At 42.1% G+C, this 22,927-nt stretch overlaps 1 protein-coding gene across 4 annotated transcripts; it reads right to left on the reverse strand.

Moving 5' to 3' along the window:
* Positions 1-194: 194 nt before the first annotated feature.
* On the reverse strand, positions 195-22,197 carry rufy3 (RUN and FYVE domain containing 3). Of its 4 annotated transcripts, XM_031570630.2 has the most exons (19): positions 16,460-17,166; positions 11,277-11,336; positions 9,102-9,275; positions 8,726-8,843; positions 8,516-8,617; positions 8,044-8,167; positions 7,673-7,737; positions 7,481-7,546; positions 7,280-7,349; positions 7,018-7,101; positions 6,565-6,648; positions 6,149-6,316; positions 5,465-5,562; positions 2,934-3,053; positions 2,190-2,325; positions 1,996-2,072; positions 1,825-1,858; positions 1,599-1,676; positions 195-1,140 (listed from the first exon to the last, which is right to left on the reverse strand). In XM_031570630.2, exons 1-19 carry the CDS (start codon positions 16,635-16,637, stop codon positions 997-999), a joined length of 1,980 nt encoding a protein of 659 aa, XP_031426490.1. In that variant the 5' UTR covers positions 16,638-17,166; the 3' UTR covers positions 195-996. The 4 variants fall into 4 exon arrangements, with proteins under 4 accessions (XP_031426490.1, XP_012684100.1, XP_031426491.1 ...); XM_012828646.2 differs by lacking the exons at positions 11,277-11,336; positions 16,460-17,166 and adding an exon at positions 21,719-22,197; XM_031570631.2 differs by lacking the exon at positions 11,277-11,336 and having other exon boundaries at positions 16,460-17,165.
* Positions 22,198-22,927: the final 730 nt, after the last annotated feature.

Raw genomic sequence — 22,927 nt, forward strand, 5'->3', positions numbered from 1 at the left:
ATGCTGCTGTTGCTGTTTTGTATGCCTAGGTAGTTAGCCTGCTAGTTTTAGAACAAAACTCCTTACTACTCAAAGTACCAATCATTTCACACAATTGACATGGGCCAGATGAACATTAATAGTTGGCACATTACTAATATACATTGATCAAACAATTTCCATTCATTGGTGTACCATTACAATACACAAACCAATTCAAGATTTTAAAAGTTTTATTAAAACATCAAGTAAAATACAACTTGTCAATCAGCTTTAGATCAACAAAGTCATAAAAGTCCATTTTGAATGCGAAAGAAGCAATGTTCCTGCATGATGTCAGTATTCCATAATCAAATAAGCCCTGTACAGTTTGAGATGTAGTGATTCTGTAACAGGTTTATGCCATCGCTGTTTACGACAGTGAACCTTTTGTGTAATTGCTCCTCTTTTCAGGAAAAAAGTTAAAGGATTTCTAAATCAACTCAGCCATTCTCTGCTTACAATAATTGCCATTATGTTAGTCAAGCTAACCATGAAATATATTGCCTAACTATTAAGAGCATAACAGAGCAGGCATGGGATAAGGGAGTTCAAAGTAACTGTTTCATACACAATTCAAGTAATACAAGAACTGTATAAATCCACTTGGTGGACAACATCACTCAATCACTTGCGACATGATACGATTAAGATGCAATGCAGATATGAATGTGTGCAGCAGAGTACTACTTCCCAAAGGCTTCTCACACACAGAGCACTTAAAAACAACAAAGGTATCCCTAAGCATCCCTTTCAAGAAGCAAATGCGACTGTAAAACATTACACATTAGACCAAAGTTCTTGTAATGATAATTTATATCCTTTTTGGTTTAAAGATTGATGAGAAAAAAAAATGCCTCATTTCAAAAGTCCCATTTGAAGCGTCAAAAGTCCATCGCTCTATGATATTCAGAATGATGAATTTTGAGATATGCACCAGTATGTGTGTGTGTGTGTGTGTGTGTGTGTGTGCGTGCCTCAGGAGGGGCTCGATGCGTACTGTTGCAAGAGCTGGGAGTAGCAGGAGTCGCACACCTGCTCAGGGTTGATGGAGGAGGGCAGGGGTAACTCGTTGGCCAGGCAGCTCTCGCAGAAGAGCCCTCTGCAGTTCTTACACTGCTTCTGCAAAGGAGACACCAGCGGGAACAGATCAGCTGTTGTCAAATTCACTTAAGAGTTACACATGAGTTTAGAACTGGTTAGTTCAGGTCGAGGCTGCAGAAGGCAAAATGACTAGGGTTTGAAAACAGTCCCAAGCTCTTTTTCTTATCCTACAATCATTTTGTTCTTTAGTGTTTTGTGCCATATAGTTTTAGAGTTTGTAGAAGAGATCGTTTCCAAGTTAGCTTGGTGTTAACAAACTATAGCATCACGTACATTTGCTGGGATTATAGTCAGATTTATACTGGGGTGAAGACAAAGAACATTTTCAGTGTTTATACCCATGACTGACAGTAAATGTCTTTCAAAACAGGGATTACACAGACCAGCAGTAGTGAATAGTGAATACATTAAAATATTAAGCATGTGGACAGATGGTAGGGAACTATTTCACCTTAGTGGCCAGCTCGCTTCTATACCTTGGTCCTGGTCAAGGAGTCTTCTTTTTCACAACTAGTGCAGATGAAGGGTTCAAGGTCCTCGAACAAGGCCTGATCCTAGAAAAGAGGTGATTGAAGAAGAATGAGAGAAGAAGCAACTCAACAGTGACCGAGATGGATGTGTTTATTTGAGCAATACAACTGTAATGATTAATACTGTTAGTGATAGCGAATAGTTTGAAAATATAGTATAAATCTTCACTACCTGCTCATCATCTTCCTCATTTTGTGATAGGGACCTCAAACACAAGAAACGACACAGCTTAGATGTTAGGAAAGTATAAGGAATAATACAAAATAAAGAATAAATCAATGAGGCGAACAAAGGGAAAAAAGAAAACATGTAACTGAACAAGATGCTAAGTTGCACACTTACAAGCTGGAACTGAGACTAGCTTTCTCATCCAGCACATTTCGTAGAGTGTCGTTCTCTTTCCTGACCGACTCCAGCTCCTGTAGACAACAAAGCATACGCATTTAGGACAGCGTATGATGGACATCAGATAGGGGACGACACACTGTAGGACTGAGGGGTCCGGCATGGAAAAGCCCTCTAGGGTGGACCTTTACCTTTCTGATGTCCTCCACCTGCTGCCTGCTGTCTCCGTGGGAGGATGGGGAGCTCGTCTTCTCCCCCAAGCCAGAGTCATGGTGCTGCACTCCGCGAGGCTCCCTTTGCTTCCTAAACTCTCCCTCCATGCCGGATCTAGGAAGCACACACACACACACACACACACACACACACACACACACACACACTAAGTATACTGCACAACAGTGAGGAGGTTCCCTATGCAGCAAGCCCCTCAATTGTCAGTTTCTGCCTATGACATATTTAATACCTTAATTTACCTTAACATTAAGGTCCATGTGAGACATATCAGTGAATACACAAGAGGGCGCTGTAGAGCAGCTACATTCCACTTACGATGGCTGCCCTCTTGTGACAATGTAACAACACTATCCCATGGCAGAACATGTCCGTGTTGGATGTTGGGGTTAACAGGCGTACACTGTGGTCATACAAAAGCCTCTTTACTGGTGAGCTTCGGTGAAGCTTTAAGCTTAAAGATCGCTGCTGTTATGCACATTCCATAAGGCAATGCCTTTTCTGCTGTTAGTGACAACTCATTCAACCAGCCTGTGGAGAGAAGCAGGTCAGCCAAATAGAAATCTGACCCTTCCTTCTGGAAAGCACTGACTGTATGCAGGATTTCCCCTGTGTGTGTGTGTGTGTGTGTGTGTGTGTGTGTGTGTGTGTGTGTGTGTGTGTGTGTGTGTGTGTGTGTGTGTGTGGGTTACAGAGACACGTACTTCTGCTTCCTCAACTGTTCCAGCTCCTGCTGAAGGCTCTCGATCTTGTCCCCGAACTCCTGCTTGAAGAGCCGGTTGGCCTCCTCTGCCAGGTCCCTCTGCCGCTCCGCCTGTTTGGATCTGGGTTTCAGCCAGATGAACGGGTGGTAAAGTAAAAAGTGAAATAAAAACAAACAAAACAAAATAAAACAAAAAATGCATGGTAGGGGGTATACTAGACAACACAACTGTGAATGAATGTGAGAGGTATGAAGAAACTCATGGGAGGAGGTAGCTTGAAAGGAAAGAGGAAGTGAGCAGACTTGGGGGAAAAAAAGACAAGTAGGCCAGAGCATTTTGATTTTATTTATTTTATTATGCTATTCTTTTGATTTAAACTACAGTTTTACATCTATGTTTAGTCCACATAAAAGTTTAATGGTTCCTACATGTTGCAAGCAACTCCATCCAAACTCTTTGACTTTCATAGAAACCATAAAGCCTTTGTTTTTGTTTTTGTTTTTTATTTGGACACGTCCTGACCTGCCGCTCTGTGGCTCCTGGGTCATCCTCTCTTTATGATTCCCTCTCCTTTCCCTCTTTCCTCTCCCCCTTTCTCTCTCTCCCTCCCTCCCTCTGGCTTTCTCTTCTTGATTTTCTCTCAACTCCCATCTCTCTCTCTTTCTCTGCAGGTTTTATCGCTTCATGTACAGATAAGGTGATTTCAGGCACATGATCCTCAACCAAAATAGGCCACCGAAACCTAAATTTCCTCCTGAGTAAATAATTTCATTTTTGTCAATTAAGTTACTTGCTTATCCCTGGGGCTCTAGGTCTGTCACACTCAAACCAAGCCAAACACAATAATGCTCAGACTAGCGGCTCAATGGCAGCTTCTTCAGCTCCACTTCACTTGGAAAGATGAGCACTGTAGTCTGAAATCATAAAAGGCGATCGCTAACATTATGTCCAGCTGCAGCAAAGACCATATATTGGAGCCTTTGGAGAGTTGTGAACTGAAATTACGATGACCGTTGTTGACCGATATGTTGAATCTGCAGAGCCAAATCCAATTATTCATTCACCAGCTGAAACAGGATTACACAAAAAAAAAAGCCCAATGCTGAGAAGAGGATATACAAAAGAAAAATTAATGCTTAACTCGCAACACCTTTTGTTAGTGGGCTAACATATTTGTATGACTGGGGAGAGAGCGCAGGGGATTATGCATTTGGTATTCATTGCCATTGTTCCAACACATGATCTTCTAGCTGTTGGCTTAACCCTCACCTCAAAATCTACTAAACTGAGCCTATGCCTGGTCTGCAGCCATGCTGATCCACTGAAGATGCATGAGCACTGCTATATGTGCTGTGCTCATACTCAGGGAAACACCAGTACGGACACTACAGGGACCCCATTCATTCATGATTACAATAATCAAAGCAGATGCGACTGGACGGAATAGTCCAGAGAGGAAAATGTACAGTGGTGTCCATTTGTAAAAGACAAAGAGGAACAGCGACAGATTGTTTTGTTTTTGTTCTATCCTGAAAATGAAAAAAAAAAAACGTCCTAGTTGGTTCTACGGTATATTGTGCAAGACTGGAAATGAAAATATCAAACGGAAGGTCAAATCTTGTCTTTTTCTGAAACTAGCGACGGGCGACTCTGAACAGGCCTATTGGGGCTTTTGGAGCAGTTTTCCCGCGGTCGAGCTAAGATTCCTGGCCTGCTTCGCCATGTCTTTCTCACTAGGCATGAAACAAATGAACGAGAGGCAGCAGAAGTCAGCAAAATAGTGATGGGAGGAATGAAAAATGAAAGAGAAGGATAAAATAACGAGAGACAGAAAAAGAAGGAGAAGAAGAGAATGTTATTGCAAGTAACTCAGACCTTTTTTTTTTTTGAAAGATGGGATAAGAAAGCTTAGGAGATTTGAAACACATTCCTGAGCTGAGGCCATGGAGTCACATGAAAGGTGCATGACAGCCATGGTACAGGGGACACATATATATACACTATATCCTATACATATATATATCCTATACATATATATTAGGAGCCAATTACCCAGGGAAACCTCCCTTCCTAATGTCCTTGGGGATACATTTTCATATGGCCTAAATGTGTTCATGGGTCTGTACATTTTATTCATGGAACTTGGATTTCATGGAATGAGTTTTTATAGTGAAATGCATTCACAGAGGTACACTTACCACCTGTTTTCAGCTTATACTATATAAAAAAACATATTCATGCAAACTATATTTTAGTGAAGCAAATTGTCCTTACAATCAAACAATCAGTAAGCTAATATACTGCATGTTATTAAAACAGCAATGATTTATCACTCAGGTATGAGTGAGCGTGAGCCAGCTAACCGACGCTACTGGTCATCCCTCACAGCACACCTTTGAGATTGAGGCGCTGAGGACAGATCAGCATTATTTATTCTAAACGAAGAATCTCCAACACAGCAGTAATTAATGAAGTGTGTGCTAGTGTGACTGGGGGTCAGGGAAGGGTGTGTGCACAGGTGGGGCTCCTACCTGTTCTCCAGCTGTTTGATGGTGCTGGCCATCTGGTTCGTCTTGTCCTCCAGGCGACTGATGAGCTCGTTCTTCTGTTTGGAGCTGGCCTCTGACCCCTATGGACACAGAGCAGCGTTAGGCTAACCCTCACGTAACTGTGGAGCTCCCAGTCAAGGCATTGACCTCATGGCTTATCCGTGGCGTTAGGACAAGAGTTCCCATACTCCATGCAGCTAAGCAGTGCTGCTGTTGGTCTCCCTGTGCCTGTTAGTTGCATGGTTCCATTTGGTGCAGAGAATTATTAGTAACATGTCATGCAATTTTCCTGTTTAATGTTCCTCCCAACATTGGCAGTAAATCAGACATGAATTTGCCTCAATCTGACTTGTGTTTTTACAGAAATTTGTGTTGTTTGTTCAATCTCATGAATCATGGTAAGGTGACAAAGGTAGGTCAACTAACACTGTACTCCATTGTAATGCATGGTTGATGATTAATGCATAAGTAAACTCACATGTGTACCATGTGTGTGAAGTTTTGCAGTGAGAAATATACAGTACACAGAACATACTACATACCGTATACACAACAGCATACTACACTCTACACACAAAGTACCTACTAACGACACACTACATACATTAATCGCATATTAAATCGCATATTAATCGCATATTAACATTGCATTATTTGTGTGTGTACCTGCGACTTGTGCTGCAGCTCGTGGTTGAGCGTCCGCATGTCGTCCAGCTGCTGGCGAAGCTCCACCAGGGCATCGTGCTTCTCACAGATGTCCTTCTCCAGCATCTTCATGGACAGCTCCATCTCCTGCTTCATGCCGATCTGCACCTCCAGCTCCCGCTCCACATCCTGCACGGGGGCAAAGCAAGCACAGCCACACCCAGGTCACGCCACACTCCAGGCAGTGGAGAAACAGCTTTTTTTATTTTTTATTATTGGTACCACCTACATCCCCCTCACGCCAGCAATGAGGAGCATACTCAGCTGATGTCATTCAGAGACTGGGCCAAGACAAGCATGAATAGTGATCACATGCGGCAAAGCAAAATGAAGAAAACAATGTGACAACTATGCCCAAGTGAAGGAGCCTGACTGACCAATCGTAGCTGGGTTTCCTCCTTGAGCTGCTTGCGAGCCTCTCCCAGCACCTGGCCGTCCGCACTACCATCCGCTCTGGGCACCTGGGAACACAATTCACAATTCACTTATGGCCACGTGCCAACACGACACTTAACCGGTTAAACTGGTCATAAAAGCCCATTTGGCAGCTTGTATTTTGTTAGGAAAATGGAAAAACATAATGAGGATCAGGTGTTTGAGTGCATATGTTTTGGTTAAACTGCCTTTAACTTTTCTAGACTTTGGCAGCTTGTATTTTGTTAGGAAAATGGAAAAACATAATGAGGATCAGGTGTTTGAGTGCATATGTTTTGGTTAAACTGCCTTTAACTTTTCTAGACTTTGCATTTAAGGCATTTATGGTGTTCACAGGCATAAACAAAGTATTTTTGTATGGTGCAATGGTGTGAAGCAAGAGACTTCATTAGAACCTTGTCTGCAGGATAGGAACCCTCTAGCTTCACCCGTTCCACTTCGTCTTGTAAGGTGATGACACGGTTATTTGTCACCGCCAACTGAAATGACAAAAACAACCCATTGTAATAAAAACTAACAATATAAATAATGTAGCCAACAACTGCAAAACAAAGACCACTAATGTAGGAGACTAAGCCACACATCCGCTATACTCTGTGCTGGACAGCTAAAGGCTTGAAACTGTCCCTTGTGATGTTCTACTGAACCCTGACCCACCTCTTCTGTCAGTTTGGAGTTGGACTTCTCCAGCGCGTCCACTTTGGCCTGGAGGTTGTTGACTGATGCGCTGCATATTGAGAGGAAGCATGTTACTTGATGTTTAGTCATTGCGGCCACACAAAAAAAAATGATATGAGAATGAGAAAATGATATGAGAACGGTCAGTGAGTGAGTTTCACAAGAGAACTGGTCTCCTACCTTAGATGTCTGTTCAGCTCCTCCACGTAATTCTTCTGGTCTAGAATGGCAGTTATCTGTCCATCCCTGTGACAGGCACAAATCACAAACAAAACAAGGACTCAATATATGAAATATGAAAGTACTTACTTGACTGACTAGCTTGGTGTTTCATTACAGTTTAGAGGTTTCTGGAGTCTGAGACACACTCACCCTTCTGTGCTCTTGCTGCTGTGCCCCCCATCCTTCAGATACATTGAGAAATCGATTACCCCCACCTATAGCAAAAACAATAGGTTAGTATTAGACAATCTGCTAGGCTACCTACCAAACTTACTTTGGCATTTATTTGAAACTATTCTTTTTCTAGTGTTTGCCATGAAGTCCAATAAAAGTCAGCAGCTGTATGAAACAATGGTCGCCCGTGACAGCGGGCTGATATACAGTTCATCAATCTGTTATTCAGAAATAGCAGACCTCTCTGAATGCCACAGCTGACCAATCATAACTGTGTCTTCCAAAGAGCCATGCAACAACTAAGAGTATTAGCATTGCCATTGGTGACCACTGGCCATATTCATTACCTGGGAGTCCAAATCTTCTCCCTTCATGCAAAGGTTGGCGTCAATGACGTTCAGGCCCACCAGCAGCCCTGCGATCACTGCTCCCTCCTCCTCCATCATCAGAGCATTGGCCTCATAGAACTCACTGGAGTGGGGATAAGTCAGAGTCTGTCACCCATTACAGACAATCCCCTCTTGTACAACCATTCTACTTCCATCCTTTAAGTACTGCCATTCTCTCATTCTCAAGTACTGACTGTGTTACTGCTAAATGCTCATCAGGATAAAGTTAAATATAGCCAACAACTACGTGGTATCTCTAACATTAGTTAGGTATATCTGTTGATCTCTCTATATATTATGTATTCAGAATCTTCTGTGATTAAATGCCAAACTAGTCTGAGGCCAACGGGAGACTGACTTTGACCTAATCCTGCATTTAGCTGAGCAGCATTAGCAGCTTTAGCAGTGACAGTGCTGCGGTGCCTCTCACCTCAGCAGATCCTTCCTGTTGATGATGGTCTTCATGTAGTCGGACAGCTTTTTCTGCATCAGCGCCAGCCGAAGCCAAGCCCGACCTCTGCCAAGTGGGGTTCTGCACGGACAGGCACGGATATCTCAGTTCCCCACATTCACTGAAGAGTGGGTGGTGCATGGGGCTGACTTTAATGCAGCAGAGTTGAAATCTGACAGTGTGGCTTACTTGAGTCCAGGCAGATCTTTCACGCTGGCTGTGATTTCTCCAGCTTCGGGTGTCAGCTTCTCCACCAGCTCCAGGGGACCCCAAAATGACTTGTTCTGTCCCAGAAAGGTCTTCTTACCTAAGGGGTAATGCAACAGAATTTAAGTCAGTATCTTACAAATGACATACTCCTAAGACACGGCGTTAATTCTAGTCAGGCTTCTGGCATTTTAAGACGAAAACTGTTCTGTGAAAATCTGAAGGTCTCTGATTGCGTCACCAATACTAAGATACTGTTACTTCCATGAAAACTCCATTTCAAATAAGACATATCAGTGACGGAAAACATAACAACAAAACGAAATAAAATCTAAACCGATTCTCCTGTTCCACATACTTTTCAGTCCATGTTTGAGGCAGTGCTCCATCACCACAAAGAACTGCTGGAGCGGGGCGTAGTCGGAGTCCAGCGTTCGGCCCAGGTTTAGCGCCGACTCGATCAGGCCCTTGATGCTCAGCTTGGCCATGTTCATCAGGTTGAGCCTCTCGATGGCGATGGGGTCCTTGGGATCTGTGGACCGGAGGTGAGAGAGTTCAACAGTGCATCGGTTTCCATGGCAACGGAGCCACACATCCGCTCAAGTCATTAACGACCCTGACGCTTGCTTTGGTGGAGGACAACGCACACATGCTGATAGAACTAAGGAGGCTTATGTGTAGCCTGGTGCAGAAAAAAAAATTCATAACAGCTGGAAGAGGACATGGCTAGCATGGTGATGCATTCGCATAGCATTACTAAAGAGCAGAAGGCTGAGCCAATAACATGAGTGTATGGCAGTTAATTAAAATGACAAGGAAGCTTTATAAATGAGGCGGGATTTACTACCAACATGTCTCAACAGGCTTCATAAAGACTTATTAAAAGCAAGCTGGTGTCTCTCACAAATCTTTCACAATTAATAAAAGGTGTTTGCATACAATTTTAAATAAGCCCTTGGCAATCTAATCTGCTGTGACAAAGCAAATAGGCTAAGAAAACCTGCTAGTATATGGTGTTGGTAGATAATTAACCAACCAGATTGGTAAACTATAAATCGATAAGACTTACTTGTACTGTTTAATGAACCCTTCTAAGCATCCTAGTTAAAAGTACAGATGATACAGATAATTCTGACCACAGTCACACATAGCCTGACAGCCCAGAGTCTGCACACGACTTGCATTCATTCATATTATTCACACCTAACAGCAAGGCACTGCAGTGTACTACACATTGTGTGCATACTATGACAGGATGATTTTCCACAAGACAAGTGAACACTGAGTCCTACATGAATCACAGTACCCAATATGAGACTGATGAGAGATGAGAGAAAGCCAAACAACACCTTCAGCATGTTCACGTAGCTCAATTAGCAGGGCAAGGTGCGAACACCGCTAAGAATATTGGTTTGAATCTCATAGCAGGATACTGGTTCAGACCCCATATACATACATCATGTATACTCTACCTGTACTGTGTGTTGCCTTGGATGAAGATGTTAAATGAATAAATATGAAACTAACCTCCTCCACAACTTTCATCTAAGCGGAATGTGGATTTATGTAAAAAGCATCAGGAGAGTAAAATGCAAGTCTGCCTGCGCCTGTAATGAGGCCTCCACTGTGTGTTATTGCGCTGCATAAAACAGCCTCATTACTTCCCCTCGCAGCGAGGCGGTAGCATAGCAGCAGGGGTAACGCTCACATCACCACCCCTCCTTTACCAGCGCCTGAGGTGTGAGAGAGAATTAACTCCCGTCTGATCATGGAGAGGACAGGAACCGGTTTGGAGGTGATGGGACAACCACCTCAAATAGTGTTTCTTAAGAAATAGCAAAGGCAGAATACATGCTACTGTTTTTGTCTTTCAGCGCCGAAGCTAGCAGTTGTTTTCTCCACAAAAAAAGAACACAAAACAACAACACATTGTACAATTTGTGATGTTTATGGCCAAGTCAGCATGACCCACCATGGTGAATTCATTCATAGACTTGCTGATATAGTAAAACACAAGGAATGCCTCTTCGCAAATCACAAATGAATAAATCGTTTGGCAACTGTTGTCGAAAACACTATCTAGGCTAACACTAATGCTAGGCACAACGTGTCCCCTAAAGACATGGACATGCCACTGAGGATGCTGGGCGAGGGCAGAACAGACGTGAGCACGGGGGGATGAATGCAGTGCCAAGACACGACCACATGCCACACCCCAGCCAATGAAGCCCAAAGGACAGAATGATGGGAGGAAAAATAACAAATGAAAACGAACACAACAAAAGGAACTGTGAATATGGGGAGCAAATAAAGAAGACGCAGAAAGTGACACACGGAGACTGAGACAGCAGCACGGTTTGCCAAAAGGGAATGTGTACATATGGGAGTTTATATATATATGTGTGTGTGTGTGTGTGCGTGTGTGTGTGGCACGGGCATGCAGGGACGTGATCCGAGTCATCCTTCAGCAGGTGGGTTGGAATGGGGTGGGGCTTGTCGCGGTCCAAAACGGGGAGGATACTGCCATACGCACCTTTAAACTCATCAAGCAAGTGCATTTGTTCCACCAACTCTGTGAAATCCTCCCATGAATCTTTGCAAAGGGCAATGAGAAAAAAAAAGAAAAAAAGGGAAGACAGGACAAAAAAAGAACGTGTCATGCATACTATGAGTGGAAATTAAAAATAACCCTCGATAAGAAAATAGAGATGCAGTCCATGTTATTCAGTTCAAGACCATATATTTAACACTATCTCCATGCGATTACACACCTCTTGGCTGTGCAGGCCTTGAAGCAAAGCCCAGATGAAATGTTCTCGACACCTGAATGGTCTCTGTGCTCACATCTTTGTCTTATTGTTCATTACATCAGAGGACTAATTTGCCATTTGAGATTCTTCACAGGAGAATTCTAAATGGGTCTGCGTTTACAAGGCCCATCCTCCATTTTAGTAGTGCTATTATGTCCTGTCACATGCTCCCGGCCCTGAGAACAAAAGCTAGGTAGTGGTGGTAAAAACCCAGCCCTGCGTCTCACTGCAGCAGCTCCCAGCTTCTCTCACTTCCTCAGTGGCCAGGGATGTTTAAAAAAAGATGCGACTAGAGTGACTCTACCTCGCTTCCTACAACCCCACCCCCCACCCCTCTCAGCAAACCACTGAATTGTAGAGGCTTATTTTCTACTGTCAATGTGATTGCTCTCTGGGGAGTAAAAAGTCCAGTTCAATGCCTAGTGTCTGTTCCTACAAGTCATAAATAACATTGGCAGGGATAATCATAATCACAGCCAAACATCAAGCAAGTGCAACACAAGTTATTACTGACTAGTCCAACAGAAAGAAGGCCAGTTCGGCATCTGATTTGCATACTTTTGTCTCTTTTAGCTCTCGCCAACGAGTAAAAGCCAGTCAGAAACTGACTCTTCTTTGGTCTCTTGCTCGGTTACTCTCTCTTTTTCTCTTCCTCGCTTCCTTCGACAACGTCTTCCTCGGTTTCTCCATTGCCTCTACCATGATGTCCATACAGAGAATCCTGTGCTAGCTTCTTCTTATAGCTAGCAGAAGGGTCTAGTTTTTGTTGTGTGAGGTGGTGCCATAAAGCATTACACAGGTTTCACGCCCTGTCCACAAACGTTACATGTTGTAAATACCACACATTCTGTAGCAGTGGCACAGATGCAATTCTCTGTATTACAATTCAGTGTACCACCGAAATGACTTTGATGCTTACATTATGTTGTTTAACAAGAAATGCTTGTTAACAGCATCCTGATCTGAACTATAGTACACTTTTACAACATGTTTCAGGACCAATTCAGCAACATGATCATTCACTAGACTTGACCAATGTTGAAATCAATGATTTCCTTCTGTCAGATCACAAGTACGAAGTTCGAAATCACCTTTCACACAGTGGCTGTCCCTTTAAAACGTACAGTTCCGTTCCATTTTTTCAGCTTGCTTTTTTAAATGTTTAATGGTTCATTATTTTATGCCTTGTTCTATACTATATTTTGTTCAGATGTTCATTGTCTGTTCATATTTGTATTTATTTATGATTTTATGTCTATTTATTAATTTCATGCTAGTTTAACCTCTTTTATTTATTTTAGGTTTAGTTATCTATTTTATTGATATCTATGGTGTTGTTTTCTTCTCTGCTTTTATGGCAGTGTTCTTTATAGTTGTGTTGGCCTATGTGTTCTTTATAGTTGTGTTGGCCTATGTGTTCTTTATATTTGTGTTGGCCTATGTGTTCTTTATATTTGTGTTGGCCTATGTGTTCTTTATATTTGTGTTGGCCTATGTGTGGTTGCTGTAACATGTGATGGAAAGCGCCTTGTGCATATTCTTATGTTATATACATAAAGTTTAGTATTATTATTATTATACGTATTATTTGTATCATTGTTGTTGTTATTATTATTATTATTATTATTAGTAGTAGTAGTAGTAGTAGTAGTATTAGTATTAATGTTAATGTTAATGTTAAAGGAGCTTGGTGAAAAGTGAGTGGCCAGCCTGTGGAGGAATATCGTTAAGCACCTACTTCTTGAGGAGGCTTGGGTATTATGTAAGCAGGACTCCAGCACTAGGGGTGGGAATCTCTTGGCACCTCACGATTCGATTCGATTCCGATTCAGTGGTCAACGATTCGATTCTAAACCGATTATCGATTCTAAACCGATTATCGATCCTCAATTCTAAACCGATAAAACGATTATCGATGCATGTCGATTTTTAAACATTTGAGTTTGCTACTCAGAGTCTCAAATCACTTCCTACTTTGTGTTTGATAATTAAAGAAAATCAACAGATGAATTACCTTCTCTATTTTTTATTAGAGAAAAAGCTTTTCCTTGTCACAATTATGACTTTCAATGAACAATGCAATAATCGATGCAGCTTGCATTTCAACACAAAATGGATGTGTAAAAAAAAAATTAAAAAAAATAAATAAATAAAAATAATTTTTTTATTAAAAAATCTATTATGAACTTTTCTGAATCGAGACGGAATCGTTCTAGAGATAATCGAGAGAAATCGAAAAATCGATTTTTTTTCCCACCCCTATCCAGCACTATGTGACATTGCAGCCTATACATTGCATGACCCATACTCAGAGACACCCATCTTCAGATCTTCCCATAATTCAGCGCTAGTCCCAGAGAGACCTCTGGTTCCGAGGAATCTCCAGACGTTCCAAGTCTTCCCAATCTTCAAAAGCAAATAGATCCCTTAAAACGTCAGCACACAGTTGTCCATTTCTGCTTATCAAGCCATCACACAACGGCCTGCCCTTCTAATCCCCATCAAAGCTCCCCACTGTTATAAAAAGGTACTTTGATGAGTCAGGGGAGATGTCGAGTAGTCGGGGAGGGGGTGTTGAGGGTGACAGAAGGCCCTAGCACAGAAGAGCAATGATGGCTTACTTTCGCAAATGCTAAAAAGGTATGTTTTCTGTACAGGGCTTAATGAGAGCAAGCACATCAAGAGCTCATAATAATATCAGTCAAGGCACCGGGTTAACTCTATCTATCTAATTAGAAAATAGTTGGCCTACTTTTTGTGAACTGTCCTAAAGTCCAATGACCAGTTTCAGAAACAAAAATGCTATCATGCAGTATTTGCTCTGAAAGCATAGTCTATGTCATTCCAATTTCTTAAATTGAATTTAGTGTTTCACTCGAATCTTGTTAAGGTTAGTAGACTTCTAATCTATGCTCCAAGGCAGGTCTAGGCATATTTAGTCTGTAGAGAATCTTAGCATTGATTCAACACTAAAATTCGAGTTTTTCTGATAAAGTGTCAGTCACATCTGGCTATACGAGAAATATTCAAGCAAGTAAGACATCTAAAAAAAGAAAAGAAAAAGAAAACACAGACAGACAACTGCTGACACTCCAGTCCCATGCTGGCCTATGTAACACTTCGCCCGTCTACTAGGAGAGGGCCAAAGAGCCGCATCAGCATTGCTCTGGTGAGAGGAGGACTCACCTCAAATGGCTGAGTCATGCATTTACCCTGGACATGGTGGCACCGGCCGTCACTGACAGGAAAGGCATTCACTCACAGATCCATTTTCCATCACAGTTCATATCCCTAAATGAATTCTGAGGATGTTTATTTAATGTGAGTGCCGTGTATATGTGGGTGGGTTTGACTACAACAACTCTTGCCATGTAATGCCCAAATGGTATATAGCGAAGTCCTAATCTACATTTGATCACAGACAGCATCCATCATTTTTTTTTTTTATTTGAATGCTACCGTCTGCCATATTCTGGAGACCATTGTATCTAGCTTCTGCCTACAGCACTGTGCTCTGGACACTTGATCTATGCGCAGCTCCCCCCCCCCCCCATTTCCTTGTGTGGCAAGCAGAAGGACAACAGGCTTCAGAACAACAGTGCCCTCTGGATAAGTGGTCACATCTCCATCTCCTCCTGGCCACCTTGGGCTGACCCTTAAGCACTCAATCAGAGCAGGCTCCCTGGGGGGGTTATAATTTACGAGGTTCCTCCAACAGCTGCCTTGGTTATGGGACGGACACAGCCAGAACTGGGCCAGATCCGGCCCGAACCCGTGCCAGCGTCAAGTACTATCTGGTGCACGCTTGGCCAAGGTAGGTTTATGGTGTTCTGATTGCAAAGACTGCATTAACACTTCACCCCTCAACATATTAGTGATAGTGATAAGTGATCTCTCTTGTACAGCTGCTGGTGTACTGAGATAACTGGGTTAGTCTATGTTTTGATGGGGGTTGGGGGAGGGGCCAATATGTACATCTTTTAGTCAGATTAATAATTAATGTAAAAAAAATGTTCAAAAAAAATTCAGTGGACAAATTCAGTGGAATTCTATAAAAGCAAGATACATTTCACAGAGAACCATACATAACACTTTACATAAATTACATCATCGAGGTTTGTTGCCTAAACAAGCTACAGTATAATCAAAATGGCCTGACAGACATTTGCAGCATTTGAGCAGAGCAGGATTCCCAGAAGTCAGGATTCTCTGGAAAGACAGAGCTATTTTTCCACGTACCAGACCAGGGGACCAGAGGATACACAAATCTAATCTCAGTGACGAAATTTCCTCTAATTTAGGCAATATCCCATTTATAAAATTAAGGGGACCAGCACAACAAACAAGCAAAAGCTTTCATCTGTACTGCTGCCTTTACTGTAGGCTGACCATCATGACATGTAAAATAAGAACTCAGCAGCTGAATGCTTGCAGCTGTAATAGTCTTCAAGAATGTATGGGAGGATAGGCTAGGTCTACTACTAGAGGGCATAAAGGGAAGGTGAGAATTAAACTTAATTGAAACTAACTAAATACAGCTGCGTTGTATCATGCAGAGAGATTGTCAAACTGAGCTGAGCTAGCTAACTGATTTGCTTAAAAAAAAAAAAAAAAAAGCATCACCGTACACAAATCTAAGACATCCTACCTCTTCACAGACAACACCTTAAGGGGGATGGTCGGCATGGCAATAGATACTGTAAATGCTACAGGGAAATAAAAAAATAAAACTCCCAGACTTCCAGACACAAACATGTGTGTGTCTGTGTGGATGCATAAGAGCACCGCCCAACATCAGCGTGGGCCTTGAGTCTGGCGCCTGATGCTATGGCTACCCGTTCCCCCGGACGCCAGAGGAGGCTGGAGAGAGAGAGAGCTCATGGCTTCCGGCCCTCCCTGTACGTACCTTCGTGGGCCGGCTCGGGGTCGGGCGTGAGGGAGATGTCGTTGAGCTCGCGCAGGCACAGCCATTCCCCGTCCACGGACACACGGAAGTTGCAGAGATAAATGGTCTCCCTGGCAGCCTGCGTGATCTTGTCCGTGGTGGGGGTTGGGGCATCGGTTTGAGGCGTCAGGTCGGACATGATGATGACTCAGCTGATATTACTACAACAACAACAACGCCACTGCTACCACTGACTCCAGGAAAAGGTCCCTCGCTCACCCAAACCAAGCCAGGCACGGATCCAGGAAAGGATTTCAAAAAAAGAAAGAAAGAAAGAAAGAAAGGAAAGCAGTAGGAGGAGGAGAAGGGAAGAGGAAGGAGAAGAGAATTCTCTAAGCTCTGCCTGCCGTCTCCAATAGCACCACTGAATCAGCAGAGAGGAGGCACAACAGAGAGAGGAAAACAAAGAGGAACACAGGGATGGATGGATGGAGGAGGAGTAGGAGGAGGAGGAGGAGAGAAAAAAAAAGACAAACAGCAGGACTCGGATAGGGATGCTATTCTTCTTCGGCTCTGGTTTGTGCTGTCTGCACCTCCCCCCTCGTCTCCTTCTCTTGCACTGCTGCTACCACTGGTGATGGTGCTCCTGCTGCTGCTGCTGTGGCCACTCTCCCCTGGTGAATGAGCAAGTAGAAACCCCCGCGTGTGAAATAAAAGGCTTGCCCTGCCCCTCTCTCCCTCTCTCCCTCTCTCTCTCTCTCTCTCTCTCTCTCTCTCTCTCTCTCTCTCTCTCTCTCTCTCTCTCTCTCTCTCTCTCTCTCCCTCTCTCTCTCTCTCTCTCTCCCTCTCCCTCTCTCTCTCCCTCCCTCTCTCTCTCCCTCCCTCTCTCTCTCCCTCTCTCTCTCCCTCCCTCTCTCTCTCTATCTCTCTCTCTCTCGTGTCTCAGTGCAGAAAAGGCCAGGGGGATTTGGGTGCTGTTTGATAGGCTCCTCAGCGGCGCGGCTGGAATCACACAGCCCTGTCTCTGTCCAGCAAACACACACACACACACACACACACACACACACACACACACACACACACACACACACAGTACACACACGCACGGCTCCCCCCGCTACGGCTAATTGGATTGGCTAGGCGAGGCGCGCAGGGTGGGTGTTGACCAAGATGGCTGCCTTAATGAGCAGGATGGTGGAGCAGAGAGAGGGTCACGTGAGCAGATGGTGCAAGCGCAACGAAACGGTGGGGAGAGGGAGTAAAAAAAAAAAAAGCCCCAAGATGCGCAGACCAGGATGCATCTCTCGCATCGAGCTTCAACAGAACTGCCTGCATATCCAGGAAAGCTAATCAATGGCTGATTCAGATCTTCTCTGTTGGGGAGAGACTGCAGTCTTCAATCCAGCTGCTCTTGCTATTTAAATGCTTTAGCCAGAATGATGATGATGAAAACTAAGCCATTATTTTAGCGTGAGATTAAAAGCCATGACATTAAATATAAAGGCCCATATTGAATGACACAGGGTTTTTTTTTTTTTCATGACCTATTTTAGGGACTGACTGACATTGCTTCCTTTCAAATCCTAAAGTACAAAAAATTAAAGGAAAGAACACCAAAGAAGCTCCCAGCTAAATTGTGGCCTGGAATAGAGCTGCTGAGCACAATGTTTCAGACACTCTGACCCATCTGCCTCACCTAATAAGCACACCTTTCTTTTATCAGCCGCTTTGGTACATTTCTCAAATCATCCTTAACATGTTGAAAACAGTATTCGAAACAATTTGTGCACACAACTTGCTCAAAAGCATAAAGGCAGCCTAAATAATGATGTCAATGAATATGTCAGTGCCATCAAAATGCTAGTCCTTTTGTTATGGTTTGTAACCAAGCCAGTCGAAATACTTATCCATGTTGTGTTTTCCTTATTTCCAAACTTGCTTTTTACTAGATCTCTTTCACTTAATTTATGGGTTGAGAAATAATAGGACAATCTTGCATGCCACATAAGTTCTTTGAGAACCAGGTAATGTTAGCTCATCATGATGACATTTCACTTTCATTCAGGGAAGAACTTTGCCTCTGGATACACAAAGTACAGAGTAAACTAGATAGAACAGTAATCAGCATTCTTTTGAGTGCTGTTTTTTTTAGAAGGTTTACATTAACGCAAATATCAACATACAGTAGTCTACATCATTTAGATCATGCTTCTTACTAATTATCCATTACCCATTATCTGTAGATGAGTTTACGTAAGGAAGGTAAGATTTTGTGGTCAATGCGGAAAATATCAATAAACACATTGCTGTCTGAGATAGTGTCACAGTGTTACTGGAATACCCCTCATGCTGGTCTGGCACATTCTGTCTGGCTTGGTGGCCTATGAGGTTTTACACTCATTTGTCCCCTTTTAATAATCAATCCCACGTAAAAAAAAAAATCAAGGTTTGGATGACAAGTCATTTTGCAAACATAGCACATTACTGAAACTGATGAAGATAATAAGGTTGACACATAATGATAACTGGTGTAACCCATCTGGATGTCATGACTTACACAATGAATAGATACCTAGATGTTTTAGGAGGTAAGACTTAACAGCAGATGATTGTACTTTTGAATGCATGTGCAAAAGCATTTGCAAAATGTTCAAAAGAATGAGAAATTTCTGGTATGATATGCACAAGTGACTAAGTGTAGAGGTTGAACAAACAGTCTTAATTGAGAATTTTCATTCTGATCTGAGCAATGTACCAAAGCAACAGAGAAAAACTGTAATAAGCCCTGGCCACCACACTGCACTTTCCTTCAGTGGATATATTTAGCACAGTTGCTTTTCGCATAGTAGGCCTAATGCTGCTTTAAAGATCATGCAGACAATCTATGCAGAAAGATGAGATATTGCAACGTCACAGGTCATGACCCTAACTGTGGTAATTTGCTTGCGCACACAAAAAATGCTGGGTTGTTTTTTCAACCCAAACGCTGGGTTGAGGCTGTTAGGTCATTTTGTTGGATTATTTTAACTAATTCTGGGTTGTTTTGCGAAACCCAGCCGCCGGGTTAGTGGTTGAAGACATTGCCCTCTTCTCTCCTTCACCAGATGTCACATAATCTACCCAGCGGCTAGTTCACTTTAACTCAGTTGTTTCATTATTTGAGCTGTAACAAGTCTAAAAAAACAGCCGTAACTCTTCCAACCGTCATACTCAGCAGTTTTCAAGTTTCAACATGCACTGGATAATGGGTGATTTCAGAGTGAAATAAAGGTTGGTATCTATACTTCTAACCGTTTTTTATCCAGCACAGACATGCCCTTTGTAAACATGACTGAATGAAGATTTATTCTTTTGCAGCTTGCTATCTAATTTTGTTTATAGCCAATCATATTTAGTAAAACAGAGCTAACATTTAACTTGTTAAAAGCCGTATAAGTGTGTATTACTGAGGTAAAGCCTATTTTCAAAGTGTCATGTTAGTCCAAATCAATGACTGTATGAGTTAAGCCTCTATACTGACGATGGTCCAAATCAATCACTGAGATCCTAAAAGATGGACAAGAAATTCTCACTATGGTGAAAGAGCTTCTCTAGCCATTCCTGGCTAATGTAAAAAGTGACTGATCAATGCCCCTCTATTTTTTTTGATTTACAGGTCTAACATTACACCAAAAACGGATGGAACACTAGAACTCCCCGTCAAAGTGGAAAGTAGCCTAACACTTGCTTTTTTTTAAACTACGCCTGTTGTAAAATAAAAATTGTCTGAAGTCTTTCTGACTAACTCGTTTTATTTGACTGTGTAGGCTACCTGTCATTTGAATATTAGCCTAAATAATAGCTATTAGGCTACATTAGCATACATTGAGCTGTTAGGGGGAGAAGGAGTGACTTTCAACTCAGTGAAAATGTTTAATTTGTACAGACAAAGTATTGTGTTTTAATATGAACTAGTATATGGTTTGAAGTTGCTGGGCGAAATAACCCATCTGGCTGGGTTAAAATAGCAATGTTAACCCCAAATGGATGGGCTAGGTTGACCCAACATTAGGCTGATCCTAATAACCCAGCGGCTGGATTAAAATAACAACCCATTTTGCTGGGTTAAAATAAACCAGAGTTGTGTTGGTCAACTATTTACCCAGCAGTTGGGTTAAAAACAACCAAATTTGGGTTGTTTTCAAACCAGAATTTTTTAGAGTGCAAGTGAGCAGTAGTTTTTATTTTTTTTTGTCCTTACTCTTTCCTCCCGCAGTACCCATTTGCCATATCAGTTAATGTCCATTGACTCATATAAACATATTCAGCCTTTCAGTCAACTTCTCATACACGTCCTCTGGGATACATGTTAACACCACTGCACTTGGCAAGACCAGTGCTCACACAATCCAAAGTCTAGTCTACAGACAGTAATTGCACCTTCTTTTTTCCAAGTCACCTCTCTTCACCTCCTAAATTGTACAGGTTTGTGTCATGTCTCATTGATGTAATACACACATTCATTCTCATGGTAATTCTCAACGCACTGATGAAACATGATTCCTCAACCAAGATGAATGTGAGCATGCACCCAGGCAGCAAGGATTCGTTACATAACGGTTACTAGAGCCAACTGAAGGAGCAATGTGCAGGACACCATAACTCAAATGCATGGTGTCCTACCACCATCCAATGACGAAAAGGATTTCTCCAGTCGAAAACAAGACGATGCAACAAAACAGGGTTGACTGTGGCTTTCTGCAGCCTATATTTACTCCGAATACACACAGTCCAGGATGTTTATTTATAGCTAACTGTCTTGATCATTGTTGTGTTAGCGTGTCCTACTTATTCCACATTCCTAGCCTACTGACTAATCCCATCAAGGCTAAGCACTAAGTATCAGACTAAAGATAAAGATAAAGAGCCATCGAATTTTCTATTTCGTTGACATCTAATACAGATAATCTGCTACACTGCTGTAGCTCTTTGCTACACTGTTTAAGTGACGTGATAAAAAAGAAAGGTGGTGAACATCAGAAGCATTTCCAACAATTCCTCAGACCACAGATTTGAAATGAAATCGTGGTGCCAGCGGTGACAGTCGTATGTTGTTATGGTCATCGATAGGGCGACTGGAAGTTGTTGACATTCAGAGGACTAGCATACCGAGGTTATGCAGTGTAAACAACATCTTAGCCTCCCTTGCAAAATACCAAACCGTAGCTAACTCTAAAATCGTTATATATCCACATTCATCGTTATATATCCACCCAACATATCATGCTACAGTGCACTTACTTTTGGTCTTCTTGGTTCTTTCGATGTGAAATTCATATCGCACTGGTGTAGGACTTGGTGATCCTTTATTCGCAAACTGAATGTTGGCAGCGCTTAAAGCCTCTTTAAAATATATCACCGATGTTGGCGAGAATGATTCTTCAGGGCTACTGGCGCAATGTCCGTTATTTTCTTCTGAATGTGGACTTTCTAAATTCCCCAAAGTTTGGGAAACTTCTGAATCATCCCCCGACGGTTCAATGCCATGGTCCGCCATCTTCAATTCAAATTCATGTGACTTTTGTGTCTCAGAAGCACATCAACAACAAAATCACGGACATTCTTCTTCATTAATCAAGCTGTCAAACATATGTAGATCTCTACATATTTCATAAAACACGTTTCTCTTCACTCCTACTGACTAGACCTAGAAGCAATCTATCCATTCTCCCACAAAATGCCACTTCCAAGCTGTGGCCCGTGATAGGACGTGACGTGTGCAGTAGAGTGTTTACCTTTGCCACTGCAATTAAAGGAGAAGTACCGATTCTTTTTGCTGAAGGGCAGTCTATTCTATTTCATTTCTAATCAATGTGGAGATCAAAATCAGTTTCAGAAATGTGATGAATACGTGTCTGCTCTGCGAGTCTGTCTGAAATTATAGTATTAGTTTCTGCCCCATAGTAGATAACTGTGCCTGTATATAGCCTACACCGTATAATATATAGTATAATAAAGAATTTACGATCATTCAAATAATTGTATTTAATATTCATTTTTCACATATTATTTGACTGCATTTCCAGTTAGAATTGGCTTTTGTTTTTATAGTGATGGGTCATTATTCTGGTAGGGTCATTGCCTGCCTCTTTTTGCAAACATTGAATGCACTTATTGCATTTAATGTTTAGGGCTTCAGTGTACACACTATTGATATTTAAGATGCTCATTCAGGAGAGAGTGTGTTATAGGTATACTCCACACATAACTGCAACAGGGTTATTCAAATTACTATTATACTTTCTCATTTCCAGCAGAGTGAAAACACATTGGTGAACGAGTTCAGGGCCTTTCAAAACATCTGACAAAGACGAGGCTTCAAAATTCATAGCAGTGCTTTTTTGGATTACAGTTTTTTTCTGATTGCTAAGGCACCATCTTTGCAATTCTTGCAAAACTCTTCAAACTCTAAAATTAAATGTGTTTCAGCATCAATACATTACACACATA

Source organism: Clupea harengus, chromosome 7, assembly GCF_900700415.2.
Source record: "Clupea harengus chromosome 7, Ch_v2.0.2, whole genome shotgun sequence".
NCBI lineage: Eukaryota > Metazoa > Chordata > Actinopteri > Clupeiformes > Clupeidae > Clupea > Clupea harengus.